Below are 27,064 nucleotides of genomic sequence, written 5' to 3' on the forward strand. Positions count from 1 at the left end.
TGTGTGAAATAATCAAATAAGAAATAATTGAATTAACGTAATTTCTTGTCTCTACCGGAAGTTCTTATGTAGTTAAACGGGGCCACTTGCCCCAAATTTTTCCAGATATGGTATCCGCTTTCATTTATCTAACTCCGTTCTCAAGATTAAGGGCATGCAGGTCTGTCTGCCCTTAATCTTGAAAAAGCAAGCGACAATGGGAATTTATATGTCTACAATTTTATCAAATATATATCTAACAATACCGCAATGTCTTACAATCGCTTAGTTTTAGAATAAGCAGACAATAACGAAAAATTATCATGATTTACGAGAATATAATAGCAATTTCAGTAGACTTGTGTAATATATAATCATTACTCATCAAATTTAAGTAATAATAAATTATGAATTTATCAAATATAAATATTAGTAAATTACATAGCAGCACACACAATTAACATATACAAGATATTAGCTAATATCTGTATTAAAACTACAAATATTTTTAAATTTAACACAGAAAACATTTAAAAATAAAATCAAAAAACGTACCTATTATATAATCGAATACATTATTATGTTCAGCATAAGAAATACAAAGCTGAATTAATAAAACTATAACAATATATTTTATATCCGACATATTGTGCTCTATGATGTTCCAAGTAAAGCAGCCTTTATATATCTTAACTGGTTACTTAACACTTTATATTCAATATTGTGGTATTTATATAAATTGTATCCTATTAATGGCAAGGAACTGAAAATGGGGCAAAATCGACATGTAGTCTATTTGTTTTATTATTAAAGTACAATAAGTAAAAGCATGGTTGAACACCGGCAGCCTAAGGCAACACAAGTGTATATTAAAACGTATATAATCAAGTAATTGTGCGTAAATTTGTCAATAAAAAAAAAAAAGAAAAAACTCCGTTAAACTCAAATAAAATTATATAGATTTAAATTTCACTCGTCATTATTATTTGAATAAGCAAATTAATGTATTAAAAACGGTCGGGTGTACTGTTTTAATATAATGTATTAAAGTTTAACCTGGCTTTGAAATGGCTACACACTTCAAGCTGTGTCACATAAGAGACTAGTTATCACTAGTTTATCTATAATGTAAAATAAACGTATTATTACTTTATTAATTTACATATAGCCTATGATTAAAAATCAATTGAAATTCAAGTCATTATTGAGGTCCGAACTCTTGTCCTACATACTGTCGCCGATTATAGGTAGGTCTACGTCACATTATATAACTATATTATATGTTAATAACTATTAAAATATCTTTAAACGAATTTTTTCTTTCACTTTATATTCAAATTAAAATATACAATTTATCAATAATAAAAGCAGAATTTAAAATGTAAGTTAAAAGTACGGGAATATATTTTAAATAAAAGAGCAAAATTATATTTAATTTGATAATTATATTTATATTTAGCAATAAACTTTTAATTGAAAATAATTAAATAATTTTTTTTTTAATCGAGTAAAATATGCAAAAATTGGAATGCAAATTAACTTCCTTTGGCATTCAAGCAGTTATTTCTTTAATTTACAAGTGTTTAGCGTGTGAATTAATTTATAATCGAGAACGAATCAATTAAGAAAATTATTTTTTAATTTAAATTTATAAAATAATAGTAATTTAGTAACGTGATGTAATATACAAATTGATTGTATTAGGATTTAAAAGTAAAAATAATAGTAAGTGTTGTTAAGTGTTGTCAAGTATTATTAAGAAGGCGCTTAAAAATAAAGGCACTTAGAACTTATTAGTAAAAAAAAAAAAAAACAAGGTCTCTCGAATCAACAGTGGAAAGTTAACATTATAATCACATCTAATTGTGTCATTTTACAGAAGAAATAATTAAATTAAATGTTATTTTTTAAACAAGTACAAGTAGATGTTTAGTCATTGGTACCTTTAGGCATTTATTCAAACAAATCACTTATTTTTATGATTGTAAGAGGAATATTAAAAGGAAATATACAAAATGAAGTTTATTATAATACTAAGAATAAATATAGAATGGAAATTGACATTTATTTTAATATAAAACTTTAATAAGAATTTCCATATGACTTACAACAGAATAGTCGAAACGACAATACACTTCTGTTAGGAGAATAGTAACTTCTATACGGGAATTTATTAATTTTCCTTGTTATATGAAGTATTTGTTAGGTCCAATTTATTTTCAGATACGTAAAAAAATGCCTTTATATAATATAATATTAAAATTCTAATTCGTAAGCGTAAAATATATGTCACAATAGAGATTTATTTGAAATAAGAGGAAATGTTTTTATCTGTAGTTCAAATATAAACTTTATAAGATATAAATGTAGGCATTTGTAGTTTTTTCTAGTATATTATCTACTCTGCAGTCAGAAATCACTTTCCCTACTTTGAAATTAATTATAGATTCTAAGTTTTGACCTCGACACACTCAACAACATTTTACCTTTTACCTTTATGTAATTGTTGTTTATATATAAAGATTTTTCTAGTCTACATCCTTAACACAGATACATTGTGTATACTTTAATAAAGGCCAAGTTCATCTATTATCGTAATTATTAAATATATAGTCCTATATTATATCTATAATTGATCATAGATGTATTTAATTACGTTTTTATGAATTTTGGGTATTAATTATTGTTAACAACGAAAATTTTGATGATTGCAGAGTTGATAAAATAGTTTATTTTTTATATTTTAAATTATTTTTCCTCTAATATAAAAATAATATGTATAGATAAAGAGATACAAGAGTAGTAACTGACCTAAATATATAATTTAAGTCGTACTGACTAAGTATCGATACAAAGTTACTATTTATAATAGACTATATAAAATTATTTCTATTAATTTTATTATTTTGGTAAATTAAAATAATAGGCTAACAAAAGGTTAAACAATTACTGTTCTAAATAATGATTAAGCTATGTTAGCGAATTTTAATATGCTTTTAGTGTTCTTCACAATAATTATGTTGATGTGCGGTGTGTATGTTTAGATTTAAAGAATATATATTTATTATATAGTAAATAGTGCTTATTTAGATAATATTCACAGCTCATGTAATTACTTTATTAATTGTTTCGTATATTTTTTAAATGAATACCTTCTGAAATTATAACAAAAGATGGTAAATAGATTAGAAATTAAAACTACAAACGAAACTTTTAATTGGGTCAGTTTCCACCTTCTTTTTTGTGGACCAATTATTGTGAAGAATGTAAATCATTGTACAAAAATGTATATAATGAAACGTTTCATATATCCACAGGTCATTAATCCCATTAACTACATTTATTTTCTATAAAACTAATTAATTTTTTACTTATGAAATGTTTTAAAATTACTAATCTCTATTAAATTTTTATATCATTTTAACCTTATTACTGTCATTTAAATTTACACTTGGATTCCTGTATGTTAGTAAATTGATATAACGATCTTTGAGTCAGATACACTCGACTGTTTCAATAATAAAAATTCATAATGATGGTTGATGTACAGTCGCGTAACACAGGGTCCTTTACCCATGTAAACAAGTAAACGAAGGAAAAAAATAATCAAATAAATGCTGAAAGTAGTTATGTATGTGACACATGTATTTATATATATGTAATGTATGTATATGTAATAAGTATGTGTTTTGTACTGTACATGTACTGTACATTCATATTGCTAGCACCTACATTTACACTGGTACAGGACTTAAGGACTTTAAAACACAAAGCAAAGCTCGAAGCCTTCTTTCTGTAATGATGATTATTTTTTCGATTTATTATCATGACGACATGCTTCATCCAATACTTGCTATAGTTGTAGTCTGGTAATGTGCACTTTATTCATATCTTGAGTCTTATTCTGCTTCCACTATTCTTATGCTACATGTTTCAAAAGTTTCCTTTATTTAGTTCCTTTGTTCTACTTTTTTAACCAGTTTTATCAGTTTTTTAAGGGATTTCAAGTATTTTCAGTCATCAATAACTTCATAAGAGGGAAGTTTTCATGATAACTTTTACATTCATCTGACATAGCCTAAAGATTCTTCTCAGTGTCCAGAGAATAAGTATGAAAAATTTGGTGCAAATCGGGCAAAATTTAAGGCCTGCTTAGTCTTCATCTCATACTCTGAATATTTTAAATTTCATCCAAATCGGTTCATTGGTCTTGAAGATATTAATTAAAACAGTTTCCAATTTAATGAATTATTAATTATGAAATTACTTTGTCAAATAATTTGACACTAAAGTTAACAGTTCCGATGACTCAGTACATCAGCCTGTGTTTTATTTATAAAGTTCCACTGTACATAACTTATTATGGAGCAAATTCTATGGTTATTGAACCGAGAAGGCTATTGGCAGTCTTACATGATATTTTTTATTATAGAAATATTTATCAATTATTATTATTATTTTTTTGTTCTTATGGCTATTTAGGCGTTTAGTTTAATGAACGAGTGAATGATTACTTGAAATTTAAATTACATTCTTGTCACGAATTTAAAGTTCGTTATATTGAAAATATTTTGGGTTTCTGAAGTGTTTCCATATAAACGAACTGACAGGAGAACTTGCAATACACCCAACGTGACTTTGAATGGATAAGGTGAAGGCCGGTAATTTAGTTTTGAGGATTTAATTCAGATGAGGAACAGGAAAGGTTTTGAATGTTAATCACCTGTTAAACTTCGCGGTAATTATTAATAATTATTCGATTTTTTATAAAATATTTGGATTTAGAATTATTTTGAAAATGAGAGGTGGAGAAGAAACACTAAGCCCACTGATATTTCCTCCTAGAAAACACTATATATTTAGATATTGCAAACACTGATTCAAACCTTCCTAATCATGAGTTAGAGATAATTAATATGAGAATAGTGTGTCTTTGTATTTGATCCAAGACGTATTGGGAGTATTATATATGTCAGATTCGTTCCACATGAATCGCTTATACCATCTTATAGCTAGTTGCAGATTACACCTTGTATGATTGACCAAATTTATCGATCACGAAAGCTTTATGTGCTGGTACTACTGATTAATGAATCAATCATTCTTAGTGTATTTCCTTCTCCATACTACTTTGATAGCGATCTACAAAATGTTCCATATAGTTACTTACAGATAACAGTTTTTACTTACATATGATATAATTATGAAAGAACTCTTATCTAACATGAAATGTGTTAGATAAGAGTTAAATTTACATTTAAATATTTAAACAATTCTTTTTCTTCATTATCAATACTCTTACACAACTTTTTCAATAAGTCTTACGAAATAAATGACTTCTTACTGATTTCTTTTAAAGCAATACCCAGTCTTATTAATATCATTATATCTTTTGACAATACAGTGGTGCCTCGTATAACGTACTTAATCCGTTCCAGGTGCACGTCCGTTAAGTGAAACGTCCGTTATACGAAACGCATTTTCCATAGAAATACATGTTAAACAGCGCCCGATCCAATAGGTGCGAGGCCCGATTGAATTTTTTTTTTTTTTTTTTTTTTTTTTTTTTTTTGCGGGGCCCCTCAAACTTTAAATAACAAAATTAATTAACTGTTAATTTACATATTGAAATATGTTGTTTTATTTTTAATAATAATATACCTAGATATTTATTTTTGTAACGTACTATTTTTAAATATATAAATTTTGACGTGATGCGGGCCCCTTCAAGCGCGGGGCCCGATTGGCACCAATCGCTCCAATCGCCTAAAATCCGGCCCTGATGTTAAAACATCTAATTCGTTCCGCCAGCATAAAATAACCGTACTGTATTATTAAAAAAATGAACATGGGGTGCGTTCTTTTATTCCTCCGCGTAACTCCGCGCGAGCGACATCCGTTTAAAAATTCCTGCGGAACGCGTTCCTAAATTCCGGTGGGAGTGCACGTCGTCGAACGGCAAAAACGGCCGCTTGTAGCAGTAGTTTACGGTGGAAAGCAACTAGGCGTCCTCCATGGCTAAGAGTAGTTTCGTTTCCGGGTCCATTATGTGGTTTTATGAATGAAAATTTAGAAATTGTGAAAAAGCGCGAGTTAGTGCACGCGGTGAAGTGTCTTTACGAATTTTTTTCGAATGGTAGCCGGCATTCTAATTTTTTTCGTGGCTATTTTGAATTCTCTTTTAATAAATAATCTATTTTATGGTTACAATTTTAACAATCGGGGACCCTTCTTTTTGCCCTTAAAAGCTCATATTTTAGAATTATAGATTCCTCCATCACCATACTATCGATAGTGCGGGCGCTGCCATCTTTCTTTCTTTCACCGTCGTTCCTAAATGCCTACAAACAGCAGCGCACTCCCGTAGTAGCGGATACGCAGAGCGACTGCTATTAAAGAACGCACCCGTGGAGCAGTCACCAATTATGCCGGAAAGTCCGTTGTTCGCAGTCAGTCCGTTGCTCGAGTCACGTAACGGACAAACAGAAAGTCCGTTGTTCGCAGCGTCCGTTATTCCAGGCGTACGTTATACGAGGCAGCACTGTATTCGCATTTTGATATTCTACAAGAATATAACGATGATTTGAATAGAATAGGTGAAAATTTCTTACTATATTTCACAAACAATGATAACATAATATAAATAAAATAAGATCTGGTACAATAAAAATATCATTTTCATGTAAATTTCATAAAAGTTTATTTTTGAAATAATGTACGAGTGCTTTTAAGCACACTTGTGCTTTATTTCGATCCATCCATATTATAAATACCGTCTTTCCTTATATTCAACCATATCAGCAGTCTTTCCTTTCACAAAAATTTCTCTTTTCGTAATGTTTTATTTTGCTTACCAGACGAAATTTTATGTTATATAAGCCACTGTCAGGTATTTGAAACTGTATGAAAACAAACTAATATTGAATTATTCAAATACTGTATAGAAATACAGTAATTCTGAAACAAAAAAGCAAAATTAATCATTCTTATAATTCACTTGGAAACGTAATAATTGTTCTGATACTATTATTACAAAAGCAATAAAAATGATTGTTATATTCTACGAAAATTTGTTTAAGAATTTTTATCTTAGAATGTTGTAGGGCCGTTAGATTCCCAGTGAAATAATTTCGTACAGTTGTTGAGTGCCCGGGAGCACGCTTACATCTGACGTGGAACCCGAAAATTCAAATACACGGATTGTTAATTTCGTTACGTAATTGATATGACACCTATTTTTACAGGGTTGCTAAGTATTTAGCAGCAGTTATACCACAAATCTGATCCAGTTTGGAATGCAATAACCTGTCTTCGGCCTCAGGTAAGTATAAATCCATCAATCGGAATTTTAGACTTAGAAAGAGGTAAATGAATAACTAAAAAATGGACTGACGATCTTTGAAGAGGAGTGGTACAAGGATAGAAAGACATTGAAGTTTTTAGTCCATGATTCAACCCAAGGTCTACTGTATTAAAGGGGAAGAAGAAGTAGTAGGAATTTCATTATTTAAGATTGGACGATTTCATCAGTTTCATTACAACAAATCCTTACAAACAGCTTTCACGATAACATTCACAATTGAACCATTATCTAGTTTATTCGTCTCATCCAATCATTTTTATACCACGCTTCGTTACCGTAAACGACATCGTCACATGATACCAACACTGCTTCCCAAAATCTAACCTTTATGTCCTCGTTCTGGAAAGTGGAAACGTCACTCGATGTTTTTGAGTGGTGGCTAAAGTGACTCTGGTATACAAATACTTTTTTCCACAAATATGAAATAGATTTTTGTCTGCATCAAAATCTTCCTAATGGTATGATTTTTGTCCTAATTCTTTGTATGTTACTATTGTTAATAAAATAATTACGTTGTTCAGATAATTATATTATAATTATACACGTAAACATATAAGTATGCAAATAAATATAAACTTTATCGTAATAAATGTGTTTCGAACATTTTCCAGTTCTTTAAAATTTTAGAGGAATTAATTTTTCTGGTCCATAGATAAATAAACAGTACAAAATGTATGGAATAGTGTTTTTGTAAAGATACACTAATTTTAAATTGCTACAATAACAGATCACGTTGATTACATGCAAAACTCGCAAGTGTTACGTCTACGCAATTTCTCTCCAAATTATTTTGTCTGAATTAGTGCGTATCTTCAACGAGAAATCCAGCGTTTTTTTGCTCGAATGGTATTTTTGTAATGCAAGAATTTTGTCGGCATGTCCTGTGGATTACAAAGTTAGGAATATCGAAAAATTTTCAAAAGTTTCACCAAAGATTAAATAAAAAATGTTGCAGAAAACTCCAGCAACGAGTTGCGTAACTTTCCTGGTAAAAATAGTTTAGGAAAGACTAATACACATTAGAAGAAAAAAAATTGCTTGTGGCTACATCTTTTATGAGGTGTTATTAAAAAATAACTCTTATATTATTAAAAATGGCGCCGAACAGACTTAATAATAATAATAACAAGGTGCATCGGTTAGACAGTCGCTCACTTTCGAAAAATATGCCACAGCGTTCTTTGGTTACCGGTGGCGAAAGTAGCGCCGGCCCAGGCATGGTTACTGCAAGACCCTCAACAGATGTGAGGAATCAAACATACATTATAGACATATCAGTGGCGTAGCGTAGTGGGGGGGCAGGGACGGCCCGCCCCGGGCGGCATTTTTTTACAGTAAATAATAATAATATCTTGTAAAAATTTGAACCATTTCATTTGATATTTTTGTCGCACCTACGATTCGGACCGATTGAAATGAGAACGGAATTTTTCATTACTTATTCTGTGACGAAACTGGGGAATCCCGTTTTGTTTAAATGAATGTATAATAATGACATCTTGCTCATTGCAGCGACTGATAACACCGTCTGTACTGACTTGTAGGGATTCCCGTATTTTATTTAAGGGGGCGAAATTTTCCTCCGTCCCGGGCGGCTGACACCCACGCTACGCCACTGAGACATATCCATTCAAAACACTCACGATATACAAAACACTGAAAAAATTAGCAAGTACACAGAACTCGCCCAGGAAATAAGGCATCTGCGGAGGATGGATAGGGTGCTTCTTGTACCTGTTGTTCTCTCCTCTACAGGTGTGATACCACACACACTACACAAAAGCCTGGGAACATTAAAATTGAATAGAAATTCATCACTCTACAAAAGGCCACTGTATTTAATACATGCCACATTGTTAGGAAATTTCTAAATACAGACACAGACACACTTATTTAATTTTAGTTTTGTTTTGATTGCTATGCCTTGACTAAGGTCCGGCATAGTACGCAGCCACCGGTGTCAACCGAGTATAACCCACTAAACCCAACATAATAATAATAATAATTTATATGTACTAAGGCGAGCGTTGTTACAGGGGGTTAGTATTAACACAGTTTAAAAAATATACATTTGTTGGCCAGCCGTTATTCCATTATACATTTTTGTGGATCAAAGACCAGTCCCCAGAGTTACACCAGTAGCAGTACTTCCTGTAAAATCCATCAGTGGCGTAGCGTGGGTGTCAGCCGCCCGGGGCGGAGGAAAATTTCGCCCCCTTAAATAAAATACGGGGAATCTCTCTACAACCAGTACAGACGGTGTTATCAGTCGCTGCAATGAGCAAGATGTCATTATTATACATTCATTTAAACAAAACGGGATTCCCCAGTTTCGTCACAGAATAAGTAATGAAAAATTCCGTTCTCATTTCAATCGGTCCGAATCGTAGGTGCGACAAAAATATCAAATGAAATGGTTCAAATTTTTACAAGATATTATTATTACTGTGCAAAAATGCCGCCCCTAAAAGTGCCGCCCGGGGCGGGCCGCCCCTGCCGCCCCCACTACGCTACGCCACTGCCTCAGCAGTTTGAAATTCGTGATTTTTAAAGATAAACACAAGTAAATGACGTCATCTATTAAACCGTTGTAACTGTTTTAAAATCCTTTATTTCATTATGAACTATATTTATTTCTTCACGAATTAGTAAAAACTGATTCTTCAGTTTATAGTAATTAGTTAGAGTATTTTTAACCATAGCCCGGTTGTTGAGATGTCTGTTGTTTCCGTAGATATTAATTCTAGTTAGGAGTTTAAATTAAATTTCTCACCTCTTTGAGATATAGGGTCTGCTTATCTAACTTCTGTATATTCAGTTATTAGATTCGTTTCCAATTATGATGATTTTTCGTTATGTAATAATTTTGTCAATTAGGAGGTAGTCTATTTCTTTTTACTGGCGTTTTCTGTGGAGGTCCTGGGTTTGGTTCTATTCCGGAGATTATCAGCAACAATATAATTAACATATAATTATTCATATTATATAAATATGATTTAGTACTTTTCATATGTTAGTAGATACACAAACTTTGTAAAGTGAGACGAAATTGAACCAGCAGGTGATCGGAGTGCCCCCAGAACATGTTTAATTATTGGGATAGAGATGAGTTTCTAAAAATATTGTAAATGCCAATAACGAGTAACATTTTTATTAAGTCCGACCCAATTCGAGATATCACATAACCCCGTTCTACCTTCGACATTTTACCATCAGAATTTAATAGAATCACTGCCCCTTTAAAATTATATTTTATTACGCCAAAGTTCTTTAGCTTATCTTCATTTTATCCAGAGATATTAAACAAAATAACGGAAGCATACATGCACACAAGCACGTTATATATATATATAAGCTGGTGAAGATTTCGCTTGTATTTCAGCAGCCCACTTCACTCAATGCTTCAAGAAGTCTGATGCACAGAAGACTGGAAAAAATGAATAATGTTCTATTTTCAAAATGGATGGAACAGAAAACAAAAAAAACTACACACCTATCAGCCTTTTCTCTAATATGTATAAGATCTTTACTAAAATACTTACAGACTAGAATCCAAATTGGACTCCGCTCAACCAAGACAAGTAGAATTTCGATGAAAATTTAGTACAATATATTACATCCAAGAAATCAGAGAACTTATTGAATGTCGTAAAAAATATGAATTACCACTTTGTTTTGCCTTTATAGATTTCAAAAAGTCTTTTGAACATATTTTTTCATCTGCAGAAGTGAAATCCTGAGAATCAAATGGTATAGTAAGCGTATATATTGTTATAATTCACAAGATCTGTAATGAAGCAATAGCAATAGCAACCATCTAATCGAATAAAGAAAAGGCAAGGATCATGCTTAGAAAAGGGGTTAGAGAAAGAGACACAATATTGCCAAAACTATTCAATGCTGTATTAGAAAAGGCTTTAAGAACTCTGAACTGGAGCATGAAAGGAATTAAAATAAATGAAGAATTTTTGACTCATCCTCTCTTTGAAGACGATATAGTTATCGATACCAACAACCCGTGTGAATTAGAAAAAATGTTGGAATAATTATCTGGAGCAAACATTCAATCTGTGAAATCGAAGATTTATGTTCAATCCTACAATATTTAACAATTTACCTGTGAAAAAGAAGATAATGACAAACAGAAACAAGATTGAGTAAGTAGAAAATTATGTCTACCTGAATGAAGAACCGTGGATAACAATATCACGAATGAAGTAAACTGAGAAATTAAAATCTGATAGAATACATTTAGCAAAAATACCATAATCGTAAAAAAGCAACCTGCTATTGTGCCTGAGAAGAAAAGTATTCAACCAATGTGTTCTACCGGCACTCTCCTACAGAGAAAAACATGGATCCTAACAAGAAATCAATACAGAGGCTACAGACAACACAAAGAAGTATAGAAGGATAAATACTAGCAATTACGAGAAGAGACAAAAAGCGAATCATCTGGATAAAAAATTAAACAAGTGTATATATTGAGAGGATGTTCTACCATTAGGTGTTCTGATAGCAGTCCGTGCCCCTTTATACATTAGAGGAAATGTGTAAAGGGGCACGGACTGCTATCAGAACACCTAATGGTAGATCAGAAGAATTTGAAGTTGGAGTGGGGTTACACCAAGGATCAGCTTTGAGTCCTCTGCTGTTTATAACGGTAATGGATGAGTTGAGCAAAACCATTGGCAGACAGGGGCTGTGGGAGTTACTTTATGCTGACGACATAATGCTGATAGCGAACAGTGAAGAAGAGTTGCAACAAAGGTTGGGGGATTGGCAGAGATGTCTGGAGAATGGAGGAATGAAATTAAACATTAACAAAACAGAGGTTTTGGCCAGTGTTAAAAATCAGAAGATAAATCTGAAGTTAACGGATAGAAACGGACTTGACATCACGCAAAAGGCTAAGGTTAAGTACCTGGGAGTGATGATAGATGAAAATGGAGGATGCACCGTGGAGGTGAAAAGTAGAATCAGTAAGGTGTGGTTAAAATGGCGAGAACTGACAGGGGTACTTTGTGATGCCAAGATGCCGAGGAAATTGAAAATCAAAATTTATGAGGCAATAATAAGACCGGTCCTTTTGTATGGATCGGAAACGTGGACCCTCCGAAAGACAGAGGAGTTGATGTTGGCGAGGACCGAGATGCGAATGCTGAGATGGTTGTCCGGTATTTCGCTCAGGGAGAGAAGGAGAAGTGAAGAGATCAGGAGAGAGCTTGGGGTTGAATGTATTTTGGACAGGATAACTAAATCTCGATTGAGGTGGGTCGGACATATGCTGAGAAGAGGAGAGGATGATATGGCAAGGAGGGCTTTTGACCTGAGAGTAGAGGGGAAGAGAAGTAGAGGAAGACAGCGAAAGCGATGGGTTGATATGGTGGAGGAGGATATGAAAATAGTAGGACTGGAGAAAGGAGACGCTTTGGATAGAGGAAAGTGGCAACGCAAGATCCAGGAGGCCTACCCCTGCAAAGGGACAAAGGCAGCAAAGTAGTAGTAGTAGTATATATTGAGAGGATCAAACGTAGAAAATGACAATGGACTGGACACATTGGTAGAAGATAAGAAACAGATGAACTAGAAATATCCTACAGGGATCCAACGTGAGATCAAACGCCTAAGACGATGGAGCGACGAAATAAGGAAAGTGGTTGACATAAATTGGAGAACAAAGGCATGAAATAAGAAAAAAAAATTGAAAAGATTAGAAGTAGCATCTAAACTGCAGTGCATTGACAATAGCTCATTATGATACACACATATATATCGTGTGTTTGACATAGGGGTTTCAAAATGTCGAGATTCCAAAAACGCGAAACGTAACATATTAAAATATTACATTATAACAGAGGAAAGTAACCTGTGTTATTCTTTAGCAGCCAGCTTACAATACGTTTCTGTGTTACAAGAGCCGAGAAAGTAAAATAAATTTAAATTTATTTTATAGTGTTAGGTTCATGTTCTAAGAATTACTCTACTATGATCAGTATCATTACAGCTGTAAACAAATAACAGTATTTCACAATTAGGTTCTTTATTTAGAAAAAATTTGATTGTTTTGTTTCTTATAACAAAATCGGCACAAAATTTTAGGAACTCGTTTTTATCCCTGAAAAGAAGTGCCAGAACGTCATTCGGGCCACAACACAAGCGTGAATTTTCGTCCATTTCAACTGGCCTCTTTAGGTTTTACATTAAATCATAAAGGGCAACATAAAAGAATTATTAGAATTCTCTAAATAAGTTATTTTTAGGATAAAAGTGTCAGTTTATTATTTTAAATTGTTACTTGCGCTAACATTTATTATATAGTTATACTACAGTATATTCTCTTAATTGAAGCAGAAATGGCAGAACTTGACTCATCCATACGCGAATTAAATTATTAATGTAAATAATAAAGCAATATTTGATTTTTAATTACACATGAATAAACTTTCAATTATAAAATATGCGCGAAGTCAATACTGCTGACAATATAAAGTAGTAGACTAAGGATACGTTGTTTAAAGTTACCATTATTTAATAATAAACAAACGTAAAGTATTCATTTGTGTTTAGGTTTGTGGAATAAATCGTAGAGAATCATATCGGCAGCCTTCTCCCCAATCATCATAGTTGGAATGTTCAGGTGTCCAGTTACCACAAATGGCATTATGGATGCATCTGCTACTCTTAGTCCATCTACACCTTTAACTCTGCAAGATATGTAAAGATTATTAAGCACTTAGTTGTTGCTTATTTCGAAAAATTCCTACATTGAATAAATAAATACAACTTTAAATATATTAGTATACACTTTTTAAACAGAAACAACAAATAAATGTATGTCAAAGAATGCATCAGATTGAAATAATACTTATATATTCTTTTATTGTATCCCTTAAAGTCAATTTACCATATATATTTACTAGTATAATCATTCTGTAAAATAGGTCAAAGTTCACGAGGCTTTCCCATATAACTATTTCAGTTTTATGGCTTTTAACGATAAAATTGCAAAGAAATAAATGAATGAATTCAAAATGCTTCGCCTGAAACACCAGGATAAAGAAGAAATCTACAAAGCCTTCGAGAGAGAATTGGCAGTTAACTTCTAGAAGATAGACTATGTTGTCATCCTGATTTTTCGTTCATTAAACAGCATATTGTTTCATGGTAATTGCCTTCCTTCTTACATTCTTTGACAATAATTGTAATTCTCTTGTCAACAACCATAAATTATAATTCTTATTACAGTGATATAGTGTTTTCTGGTATGTTGATACTCGTATTTTATTAACCATAGAAGCAACCTATTGTTTTGATATTTTAAATAATCGCAAGAGTGACTTGAAAAGGAAACGAAAAACTATTAAAATATGTAAACAACATTTGAAAAATATCGAAATTTAATATTTTAAGTCTGCTTTAACGGAACATTTTGAGTGAAGTAGCATTGTAGTAAAATTTCATGAATACCCAGCGTTAAATAGATAATACCTACTCTAGTTAGAATTCATCACTAATTTTTCAAATTATTGAACATTTTTTTATTTGTTGAACAAACCGTATTTTGTTTGACGTACATATTTCGACAAAGTTTGTTAAAAAATCGTACTACTCCATTGTGGACATGATCGAACTCATGATAGAGGATCTTTATTTTTAATCACGTCTATGTCCCACAGGGCAGAAAGAATAATAAATAAATAAATGCTGGATTACGACCTGAGGTAACACTAATCCATCGTCGATGATTTCACGAAAATGGAAAAAATACAACATAAAAAATACGAACTTGTGATACGTAACCTCTGCACTCCGGTGTCGAACAGAGAAATATCTTGTGCACGATCTACCTTTTGCTCCATGATTTAGTAAAATAAATGCACAAAGAAATACGTTAGAAATGCCAATCAATGCATTATTAGATTTCGGTTCCACATTGAAGTATGTACAAGAGCTAAACATAACTTTACAAGTTTGTGTTTGTTTTTGAGCGCTTAAACAAAGTTTTATATTAACATATTTTTATGCTTTCAGTGAATTATTATTTAAACTTACGAAAATGGATATATTACAAAATGTATTTTATACCCTTTCCATTTTTCAAATCTAGTTCTTTCAAATACTACATACAGCTAGAATTATGAATGCTTACTTGAGCGCTGGATCAACCACAGTTGTAGGATCAGCATAACTCCCCATTTTACACGATCCAGAATAATGGTAAATTGTAAATGGGATTGATGTTGCCACACAAGCGAGATATTCATCACTAAATCTCTCATAATGTTCGCAACCGGGCACACTTATTGGAAGGCGATAGACTCCATACTTTTTCATCGCTTTCGTGGATGCCATTGTTAGGCAGTACTTCAAACCTGAAAATTGAGTTATTATATACTTTATTGAGCTTAAATGTGTCAATACGTTATTGTGTTATACGCTGTAAACCTTCACCACTAGAAAATTATAAATATCTCACCTTCAACCATAACTTTTAAGTCATATTGATTCGAGTAAAATTTTAAATCGATCAGAGGATCGTCATGAGGATTGCTCGATCTGATAGAAACGAATCCTCTACTTTTAGGACGTGTTGGATATGGTAAACAAGTTATTGTGTCAATGGATGTAAATGGTTCGAAAGTTGTCTTCCATACCTCAATAATAAAAACAAATTTATAATTATAGTGTGTTGAATTATAATTAGACAATTAATACATTTATTAAGATAATGCGACATTAAATTTAGGTCTAAATTCTAATTAAATACGAAAAGTATAATTTTGTCTGATGTTAAATCAATACAGTAATCAAGGCGTACATTTCTTGTATCTAATAGTCAGTAATAAGGTAGACATATACGAATCTATGGTCTATAGATAAACTTTTCTACCTGTATCCAACCCTTCTAAATATCCAATATATTATAAGAAAGTACTCTTGTATTAGAATGGATTGCAATGAAAGTTGTTTCGGTGAACATGAAGTATATAAGAATATTAACTGTGCTGTAAAGATAATTTATTTTAACCAATTGATACATTAAACAATATAAGTATGCGTAATTTGAATGAAGATACTTGTCAAATTTGTTGATTTATAATACGTTCCCTCGACAGAGAAAACAAGAATAGAATTCAAGGTTACGTGATTTTGACACAGAAGTCAATTATTACTAGGTAAATAATGGCGATATGATTTAAACGCATGATAAAGCAATGGTATTCATTTTACATATGTATATAAAGCAATATAGATTCACTTACTTCGTCGTTAATGTTCATGGCGGGCCTTAAAATTTCACCTTTATCGGATGCCGCCGATAGAGTAAACCATAAGAGTTCAATATCTGGCCAATCAGGTTCATCGTTATATTTAGAATTTACGAATCCAATTGTTTCGAGTGATCCTAGTGTTGAAAGTGGACCTAAAATAATATAAAATATTAAAAAGTCGTTGAAAACATTTGAAAGTACGTATTGTATAGGGTATTTATCTCAATCTTACCTGTGCCGTTTATTAGAAATTCATTATAATGATCTACTGTAATACGTTCCGACAGGTAAGTAACGGTTTTAGCTCCAAAAAACAAACCATACGTAGATGGATGTTCTTGAACATTACTCCCAACTAGTAAATCTACTACGACAGGTATCTAAAATTCATTTATACAAGTTATATTTGTGTAAAAATTAAAATTTTAGGCTAGAACAGTCATTACATTGAACTTCTCCAATGTACGCTTTGGCCCAATTCCTGACAGCATTAGGAGTTTTGGTGAATTGAATGTCCCAGCAGATACTACCACTTCTTGTTTGGCATAAGCTTCGTACAACTTTCCGTGGTGCTCGAATTTAACTCCGTAAGCACGTTTGTTGTGGATTAATATCTATAAGTATGAAAAGTGTTGTTCATTTATTCATTTTTTAAAAACCATCAGTTGATGATGATTAATATGAGTTACCTTGTGGACAAATGCTGAAGTTAGAATGGAAAGATTTCTTCGACCTCGTACAGGATTAATATATGCTTTAAGAGTACCCCAACGTGCTCCCCTATTAATGGTTCCCTGAGGCGGTTGAAACACTGAAACGTTTTATATATTAAACAGATGTGAATTAAAATAATGTTTAGTGTATTTTATGTCATAATCTTTCACCAATTTAAAAAGAAATATATGTATAAACGTATTTTCCGATATGTAAATCAAATTTCTTTTAAACATTTCTAATTCGTGTTTTATTTTCTAATATTTCCTTGTGTTATCAAAAGGCAATAAGTATTCTCATTACATATTCCTTATTTTTTTGTAGCAAATTTGTACATACCTTTTCTAAAATAACATAAATTTGAAAAATATAATTTTGTTTTTAACGGATTTTTGGTTTTCTATTTTAAAACTAGTAATATTTAAATCTAACAAAATATTTCACCTGTCTGAGGCTCTGCATTAAAATCTCCGATATTATATCCAATTTCTTTGGCTGCTTGTAAATAACCTTCTGTTATTGGTAAATGAAAACGTGGTGTCTGTATAACAACATTTCCACCAACACCGTGATAACCTGTATTGTAACATAATTCTTATTAAATTACTCTACGTTTTATACTAAATATACATAAAGTAGAAAAAAAAATTTACCATTGCGTACATAACGATAATCTCGATTGTCTTCGAGTCTTAAAAAATAAGGAAAGACATTATTCCAATCCCAACCTATGGCACCATGTTCCGCCCAGTTGTCGTAATCTCTTTTGTTTCCTCTCACAAATAAGTTTAAATTTAAATTTGTGGTTCCTCCTAGCGTTTTTCCTGCTACAATTTTATTTTGCTGAAAAAAATACACTTGATTTAATTACAGAGATTAATTTATTTTCTATAACTGTTTTATTACAAATTACCTACCCTGTTTCTAAGTCCTTGAGCAATGGTTTTACTAGGTATAGTCGTAAAATTCCAATTGTATCTTGTTTTAGCTAAATTTAGAGGAGAAAATGGAATTTCAGATGATAAAGGCGGCATTTCTCCCGCTTCTAACAGAAGAACTTTAATGGATGGTATTTTCGAAATCCTATTTGCTATAACTGCTCCTGCTGATCCTGAACCAACTGCAGAAAGTTATTGGTAGAAAATTATTATTTTATGAGATTATTTATGTGTTTTTTAAAAATTTTCGCTTTGGCAAATTTCTACGAGTAAACGAGTAAAATTGTCATTAAGTCCGACCATACTGGACATACACACGATCCTCATTATCTCTCCATCCCCTCGACCTTTAATCACCAAAATTTAAACCTATGAATTTCCCTAATAAGTAAACCTTCCTACAAAATTTTAGAAATTTTCGACAAAAAGCACAGAAGCTATTAAGCTTTAAAGGTGAACAAAATGGTGCTCCACACACTAATATCCATACATATAGAAACTCCCCAATATTTTGCATTTCTCCACATTTCAAGGTTTTCTAAGTCCAACAATGGAAAACTCTTGGGATGTCAGTTTTTGATACTTCCTCTCTGATATATATTGTATAACAGCCGGAAGAACAAAAATCTCTAAGAGTGGTAGTGAAAGAATTAAAAATTAAATATCACCAGACATTAATGAAATTAATAAGAAATTTATAATATATATTACAGTGAAAAATTATTAAAATTCAGTATGAATAAATTATCACAGACTAAAAGTTAATAACCTAAACCAGAAAATTATAAAGGATTTTACATCTCTATTCTTAAATAGGAGTATAGTAGAAAAACAAATAAATTTAGATGATGAAAAGCAAGAATTCCGGAGAATTCCATCATGTGTGGATGCTAAGACAAATCATGCAAAAATCTCTAGAATGTAAAATGTCATTATTTCTATGCTTCTTCGATTTACATAAGCTATTTCCCAACATTTTGCTACATCACTGACCTGACACGACAAAAAGTAAACAACTGTTAAATTGCTCAACAAATGAACAAATTCATATACAAAAAGTTAAAGAAACACCACTAAAAATCATAAAAGACCTACCTATTATATAATCGAATACATTTTTATGTTTACCATAAACAATACAAAGCTTTAGAAACAAAACTACAGCAATATATTTTACATTCAACATGACGTGCTCAATAATAATCCAAGTAAACACGTTTTACATAATACTACTTGTTCAATATGATACTTATATAAAATACTTATCAATGGCAAGGAACTGAAAATGGGGCAGAGACAGGATATAGACCTATATGTTTTTTTAATAGTGAAAAGTTAAACATTATAATTATAGCTACTTATGTCATTTTACAGAGGAAATAACTAAATACAATATTATTTTTTAAACTGTATCAAGTAGTAGTTCGCACGTATTTAGTAAAATACACGAAACAAAAGGTTATAACAATATTATCAATAAAGACAAAGGCAACCATCATTTATTTTTCTATAACAGAGGATTGTTTCAATGTTAACAATACGAAGGGAAGGAGGATAAAACAAAGTAATTAAATAATTGTAACTTTATTAAATGTTTTAAATTATTAACTTTAACTCATTTTAATATATTTGTGTTTATAATAATAAACAATTCTAATTAATTTTATTTGTTAACGTAATTATTTTTTCAGTAAAGAAGTAATTCAAATATAATGCAATATCATTTCTTTTCGTACAAGGTATACATTTAAATACTTATTCATTGTTTTTCCTTGCTATCAAACACTACTCAGAAATCACTTTTTCAGTCTTTACAATTTAATATTAATTATATATATATATATATATAATTTTCGTATTATGTTTACAATTCATTATAGAGATATTTAATTACATTGGCCTGAATTTCAGGTATATTTTATATAATTAATTTTTTTCTAACAAAATGATTATTTTTCTAATTCTAGAGTTGACAAAAGAGTTTTATTTCTTTAAAATTGTTTTTTCTCTAATATAATTAGCAAAATATATACATAGATAGGTATAATAGTAGAAATGTATTTATATGACCTATATTTAAAATTCATATTGATAATTATACAAATATTATAATGTCACTGACTTTCTAAGAATCGATTGAAAGTCGTTCGGAAAAATATTAAATTATTTCTATTAATTTCATTCTTTTCTATATTAAAATACGACATTTTTCTATATCAAGCACTTAAGAAGTTTACAAAACAAACATTTTTAAAACACAAATGTATTTTTTATATTAGGGGTGTGTAGATTTACTGCTTAATTGCCTCGGAAAAGTGTTAGCTGATGTGTTTGAAAGTCTGTTTTCAATAAACTAAACACACATCTCCAGACACTTTTTAACAAATAAATTAGTGAAAGTCGAATAAAACTGACATTTCTGAAAGGTTTCAATAACCTTGGGGTGATTTTTAACGATATAACACAGGATGTCTGACGTAAAATCAGCTCGAGTGAGATGACAGATCATTATTGATGTAAATAATATAGGGGATATAAAAAGGAAAAGTGTATAAGACTGATCCCAGTCCTTTAAGCAAAGTAAAAAAAAAAAAAAAGCATAAGCAAAAGCATTAAAGCTATCGGTATCAGTGTGAACTAACGATTGTTTTTTCCCTAATCTCATTTGTACAGTTTCTAATAAGTGGGAATGATTTTAAATGTGACCAGCTGTATTTTAAGTTAGAGACTTTATTATTAAAATCTATCATGTGTATATTTTATGTTGACAATTTAAGCATTTTCGAAATGTATAAGGTAAGTTTCAAATGAGAATAATTGTGTTACGTCTTTTGCCCAATAACTTTGATAAGATTTTCGGCAATTTTTGGCTCTAAATTGATGATAAGAAATTTTCTAGCTAAAGAATTGCTGAAATTTTTAAAGCATTCAGATACAGATTGGAGTGATGATGGGTAAGACCACCCTGGATTTTCTATTGTAAAAAGAATCATAATTTTTGTAATATAAACAAGGTTATTTACTAAAAAATAAGTAAATAAAGTCACATTCCGCACTAAAAACTAAAGAGAATAAGAACACTAACATAATATAATCGTATGTTAAGTTAACGCAGAGTAATTTTATTAACATTTTTGTAGACATTTGCAATCTAATTGAATTAAATAGACATTAACTGTTACAAGTAGTTTAATTTAAGGCATTTAACGCAAAATGAGTATTAGTTGCAGTAAATAAAACAGAAGAATCTGAGACTTGCATGTATCTATAATTAGTGGTGCCTTATAGCTTCATGGGACGTTATCTATATATATTAAACATATTAAGTGGACACAACACACACATCCACGAAACTTTTTGTTTGTTATTACTGTTTTGGGGGGTTCAGGGGCCTCAAAACGTAAATATTTGCAAAAATCCCCGAGAATAAAATTTGACAGGATTCCATTACATTTTCTATTAAATTAATAATCAATTTATATATTAGGGGGCAGATACTTTCCTGTCCTGAAGTTGATGTATAAGTGTCTATTTAGATAATATTTACAGCTCAATGTTTTAATTAATTTGCTTACCTTCTGGGAATTAATAATTGTTAGAGAATAAGTTTAGACGAGAAAGTGAAACTGTAAAGGAAACATTCTACTTCTCTTGTAACTAGGTCACTCAACGTTATCTTTTGTAGACAGACCTGTAGCAATTATCATAATGAAAGTAAATCATTTAAAAAAAATGTAAATAATGAACTTGTTCTTATATACGTAAGCCATTATCCCAATTAACTATAGTCAATTTTTACTTAAGAAACATTAAAAATTACTAATCTCTATTGATGATTTATTTTATGTTAACTTTATTACTATCGTTTAAGCTCACACTTGGATTCGTCCATCTTAATAAATTGATATACTATACTAATTTACTTGTGAAAATCCTTAATGATTGTGGGTGCACAGTCGTGTAACCAGTAGAACCCTATGTGAACAAATATATGAAAACAAATCAAATAAATACATAAATAAACTTATGCATGTGACAAATTTATTTATATACAATATATAAGAGTTATGTACATGTGTAAAATATGTATAAGAACTTAATATTTATTCACAGTGCTCGCGGCTATATCTACATTGGTACAGGGGTGAATGTTTCTAATTTGAACCCCTCAAACATCGATTTTAGTTACATTAATGACCGTCCACAACGTCGTAAGGCCTAATCACAATACGATTGTATTTTGCGTAATACCATTAAGGAAATACAACGTGCTAGACACGTTATAGTAATTCATATTTAATTACGATTGAGCGCTAGAAAGAAAAAGAGTAGTAACAGAAGAATTAATTAACACGAACAATCTTTATTGTTCACCTGTTTCACCTGCGTTGTAATGCCACTGATTTTCTCAGAGACCAGGTGAAACAGGTGAACAATATTGTTTTTACTGAATAAGTTTCCTCAATTCGAAGAACCCGGACACCAGTGTAATAAGTCTTACTAGACATTTATAATAAATTGTATTATAAAGACAGAAAGGCATATGAATAATACGTACAGAAGACAATAACATCAAATAGTAATAGTGATAATGGTTGTACTGCTTATGTTTGATATAGGTATAGCTTCCGCTTATCGACTAAAATAATCCACGAAGACCTAAATATATTTGTTACCGGCTGTTGCAAAAAGCCCACAATGTCTATGGCCGTCCGTTCAAAAATATGCGTTAATGGGGGTAATAATTGTAATTCGGCTTCTTTTCTATAATAATTGTTGGGTTAGCTAGCTGTTGAAATTAGGGAGGAATATTCCAAAAGAAAACGAGAAGCAATAGATTGTTTTGCAAGATTCATTGCTCTTTCGCTTTCTTGAGGGCTGCTATATGCTCCTCGATCAACTAGTAGGGGTTCTTTCATGTCATAGGATACTAAGAACGATAACTACATACTAAAATATGGAATATTTGTTAGAAATGGACAATTATGAATTAAAAGGACTGAAGGGTGGATTATTGTCACGCTAATTAACGCGATGATACCTAACTTGACTTGACTTTCTTTAGTCATGTTTTGATTATGTACGCGAAGACTTTCTTACTGGGATTCCGCTTCACGACGGACGTAGCATCATGGAGGACACAGCCCAATTTTCTCAGACTCTGCAGCGGCGTTGAATTCTTCAATAATAGAGAGATTGCTGCCGACATTTTTATCGCGAAAACGTGTACGTTGGCGTTCAGCGCCGCCTTCCTGTAACCCTAGACGTTTGATAATGGCGTTTGGAACGTCAGTGGAATCATGCTCGACGTACACGTTTTTGCGATGAAAACGTCGGCCGCAACTTCTCTAATAAGACTACGGGACAGAAAGAAAAGAATAAAATTGTAAGCATTATGGCCAAGACGACTGCTATAATCTTATTCAAAATATGGACGACTGTTGATTGAACTGGACATTGAACTGTTTTTTGACATTGTCACCGATACCAAAACTGTATATAATGAAAATTCTTGGCACCACTATTATGGCTTTTAACGTCCTGTTATCACGTATATCCATAGCCTAATAATTATGAATGTAGAACGTAGTCAGTGAATAAAGGTTTCATACTTTACTGTATTTCGTGTAAATATAAGACTCTACATCTAAGATAAAGAAAAGACTCGAAGATATTGTATATTTTTGTAAATGGTCTTAACTTCAATATAGAAGATATCCTGAGTCGTCATGAAAATTTGTGAATTAAAGTGTAAACATTGCAACCAAAGTTTCGCGATTTCAAGAAATATTTGTTGATTAAACAGTTAAAGTTCGTGAAAATTTTTTATATATCACATTTTTCCTTAGACCTGATCTAGTCTTTTGTCATCTAGATAAAGAAAAAAGGCTAATCAAAGAGCAATGAGAGGAAATTGAGATCAATCGATATGATTTAACTCGGAGACCCACCTTTTGAAATCCCAGATGCCAAAGAGAAAACACGGATTTCTCTTCTCAATGTTGAGTAACGTGTTCCATTCTGTCCTTTCGTATTCCATTCTGTCCTTTCGTATTCGTGTGCTCCGCAGCTTTCTCGGCTTGTTGCCATATTTGACTGATCCATCGAACGATCACGAACAGGAGAGTTCGTGTTCCAAAAATCAGCGATAGGCTGACGAGTGGACGAAGAAGCAATCAGCAATGCAACATCTCTTTCTTCTTTTGAACTTTGTTGAAAAAATACTTATAAAGCTTATATAAATTTGTAAGATTTCAATTTTTTTCCTAAATAAACGGTAAAGGTGACACCCCTCAGTGTCTTTCCCCACCCATGTTTCTCTTCTCATCACTTTTCCATTTTGACTTCGACTTTCCTTCTTTTTCGGCAAGCTATCCCCTTTCTTCTTTAGTTATCAAGTCTTGCAGGTTCCGTAAAAAATTCCGAAATTTATGAGTTGTTATTATCCAATGAAACAACAATAAATTTTTTTAATATGATTGGTAGAAGACAGTGTTAGCCACACTGTCTTCTACTTAGTTGATTATGTAGTGTGTGACATACAAGACTGTCCAAAGTGTATTGGCCGTAAATCTTTACCGAAATATATCAGAATAGCGACTCCGAAAAAAAAACAAAAATATCAAAGCAACCAATCTGCAAGCAACACTCATGTAAAATAAGAATTACAGTAACTGTTATAACATTTAATTATGCTACGTTTTCATTACTTGTTTCAAAAACACACAGATTACATATGAATAATTACATTTAATAACTCAAGTTTCAAAAAACTCGTGAACAGAACATAGCAAATAACCACGGTCTTGACAAATCGTAAACAGAACAAATCGCAAAATGACAACCGCAGATGCAGGGGAGAGGTGTCAGAACCTCACCCAGAGCCCTCTTCTGTCCATGATTTCACTCAGGCGTTCAGGCATACTTGCCACAAGACTTTGGCTAAGTATTTCCTCGTGAAACTTCTTTCAACAAACTCTGTCCCCAAAGTTCGTCGGGAGTTGCTGCCTGAATGGGCTCGTGGCAGAGTTCTTGTCCAAAGGTGCTCGATTGGGTTGAGGTCGGCACCTCTCCCTGACCATTGAGTGTTTATCAGAGTTGTCTGGGCTCTCACCGATTGTTGGCTGATCCGGGCCATGTGAATTTGGGTGAGGTTGTGGATGAACCACATTGGCCTGTCTCTGTATATGGCTCGTATTGATGGAAGGAAAGCATGTTCTAATGTCTCACATTGACCATCATTTAAACGCCCAATTTTGCGTACCAGCTCCCCGGCTCCCGCTGCAAACAGAACCGGGTAGTCCAACCTCAAACACCTGCAAACACTAAAAAGTTCAATAAAGTTGTGATTTATAACAAAATGAAAATTCTGATTTAAATAAAAAAATGTGCACAAATGAATGACCTGCAAGGTTAAGTTTATCAAATTTCAGTCGTAAAAATAATTTTAAAAAGGCGAGTGGATCGATATTATTTATATTAAATTGTCAACCTGGATTTTCTGTAAAAAGAAATCGGGGAGGACGTGGAGGAGGATTGCTAATATCTACATCGCCCAATCTCTGGTAGTAGCGATTCTTCTATCCGAATCTTCGCTTGAATCCGAGCAACGCCACCTATAACACAAGGCCTGTCGACAGCAAGCTGGAAGGGGTGTTGTGCAATCACGAGTAGGCCATTTTGTACGTTGTGTTACACGTGGAAGACGACGGGTTTGTCTGTGTTACGAGTTTATCTTCAGTGTTGATTTGCTGTGTTTCAGTATCCACAATGCCATATAAGTGTTGTGCTCCTGGATGTAGAACAAATTATAAGGGTGGGCCTAAATTAAGTGTTTTTTCATTTCCAAAAAACCCAGAGTTACAGAGCCAGTGGATAAGAGCTATTTGCAGGGAAAACTTTGTTCCAACAAAGTACTCAAAGGTAAGCGTACTGTGTCAGCTTTTTAGTAATTGTAATTCGAAATAGTGCTGTTTACATGTATTGGTCGTTTCATGTAGATATTACTTCATTGCAGGTATGTGAATTACATTTTCATGATCATGAAATTGAGAGGACGGCTTGTGATTACGACAGTAAGACTGGTGAAAAACTTACAGTAACCCTTAATCATCCAAGACTTGTAGAAGGTTGGTTTTTTTCTTTTCCACATAGTAAATCTGTTGTGTCTAAGACATTAAATTTCCAAAATTTAATTTATTTTTCACTTCTCAGCATATTGACCTTATTTCTAACTTCATTATATTCCTTTCATGTTTCTAATGATTTATTCCCAAAGTATGTTAAATATTTCTTTTTTACATCTATTAAAATTTTGATTTTTTGTCAAATCTTGGTTTTTATCTCCTTTTATTCCACGTGGTTAGTTATCATTATTTCTTTATACTATGTAGTCAAATGATGATACATGTATTCCCTCTTATAATTGTAAAAAAGCCCTGATCAAGTATGTGGTATTAATACGTGTACTGTACTATTACACTACACGTATGTCATAAAAATGTTGATATTTAATTTCTCTTAAGTTTTTGTTGCACATTGTTGAATATGAATTAAAGCTCCACATGTTAGTAAAACAATATTGGTATTTCTTTGTAGGTGCAGTACCTTCAAAACTACCAAATTGTCCAAAGTATTTGTCAGATAAAAAGACTGCAGTGGCAAGGGAGGCACCAAGTAAAAGAAAGGAGCGTCTCGAAAATGAAGCTTTAAAAGCTACAATACAAGAAAGTGTCACATCCTTTAATCATTATGTCAATACTACAACTTTTGCAAATTTTCAGGAAATGAAGGAT

General features: G+C 31.9%; 1 protein-coding gene across 1 annotated transcript; it reads right to left on the minus strand.

Moving 5' to 3' along the window:
* Positions 1-16,751: 16,751 nt before the first annotated feature.
* Positions 16,752-24,359, minus strand: LOC136981219 (glucose dehydrogenase [FAD, quinone]-like). The gene is made up of 8 exons (XM_067277499.1): positions 24,221-24,359; positions 18,249-18,451; positions 17,985-18,174; positions 17,776-17,907; positions 17,307-17,428; positions 17,064-17,231; positions 16,887-16,997; positions 16,752-16,769 (listed from the first exon to the last, which is right to left on the minus strand). The coding sequence occupies exons 1-8, from the start codon at positions 24,357-24,359 to the stop codon at positions 16,752-16,754; spliced, it is 1,083 nt and encodes a 360-aa protein (XP_067133600.1).
* Positions 24,360-27,064: the final 2,705 nt, after the last annotated feature.

The sequence above is a fragment of the Centruroides vittatus genome, unplaced genomic scaffold (genome assembly GCF_030686945.1).
Source record: "Centruroides vittatus isolate TY-2023 unplaced genomic scaffold, ASM3068694v2 contig_747, whole genome shotgun sequence".
Taxonomy (NCBI): Eukaryota; Metazoa; Arthropoda; class Arachnida; order Scorpiones; family Buthidae; genus Centruroides; species Centruroides vittatus.

Bases quoted from the DNA above. Each gene is read 5' to 3' on its own strand.
- LOC136981219 (XM_067277499.1), bottom strand. From the start codon at position 24,359: ATGGCAACAAGCCGAGAAAGCTGCGGAGCACACGAATACGAAAGGACA. The intron at 17,908-17,984 runs GTAAATTTTTTT...GTTACAATACAG, and splicing joins TTATCGTTATGTACGCAATG to GTTATCACGGTGTTGGTGGA. The intron at 16,998-17,063 runs GTAATGACTGTT...AATGAATTTTAG, and splicing joins GTACATTGGAGAAGTTCAAT to ATACCTGTCGTAGTAGATTT.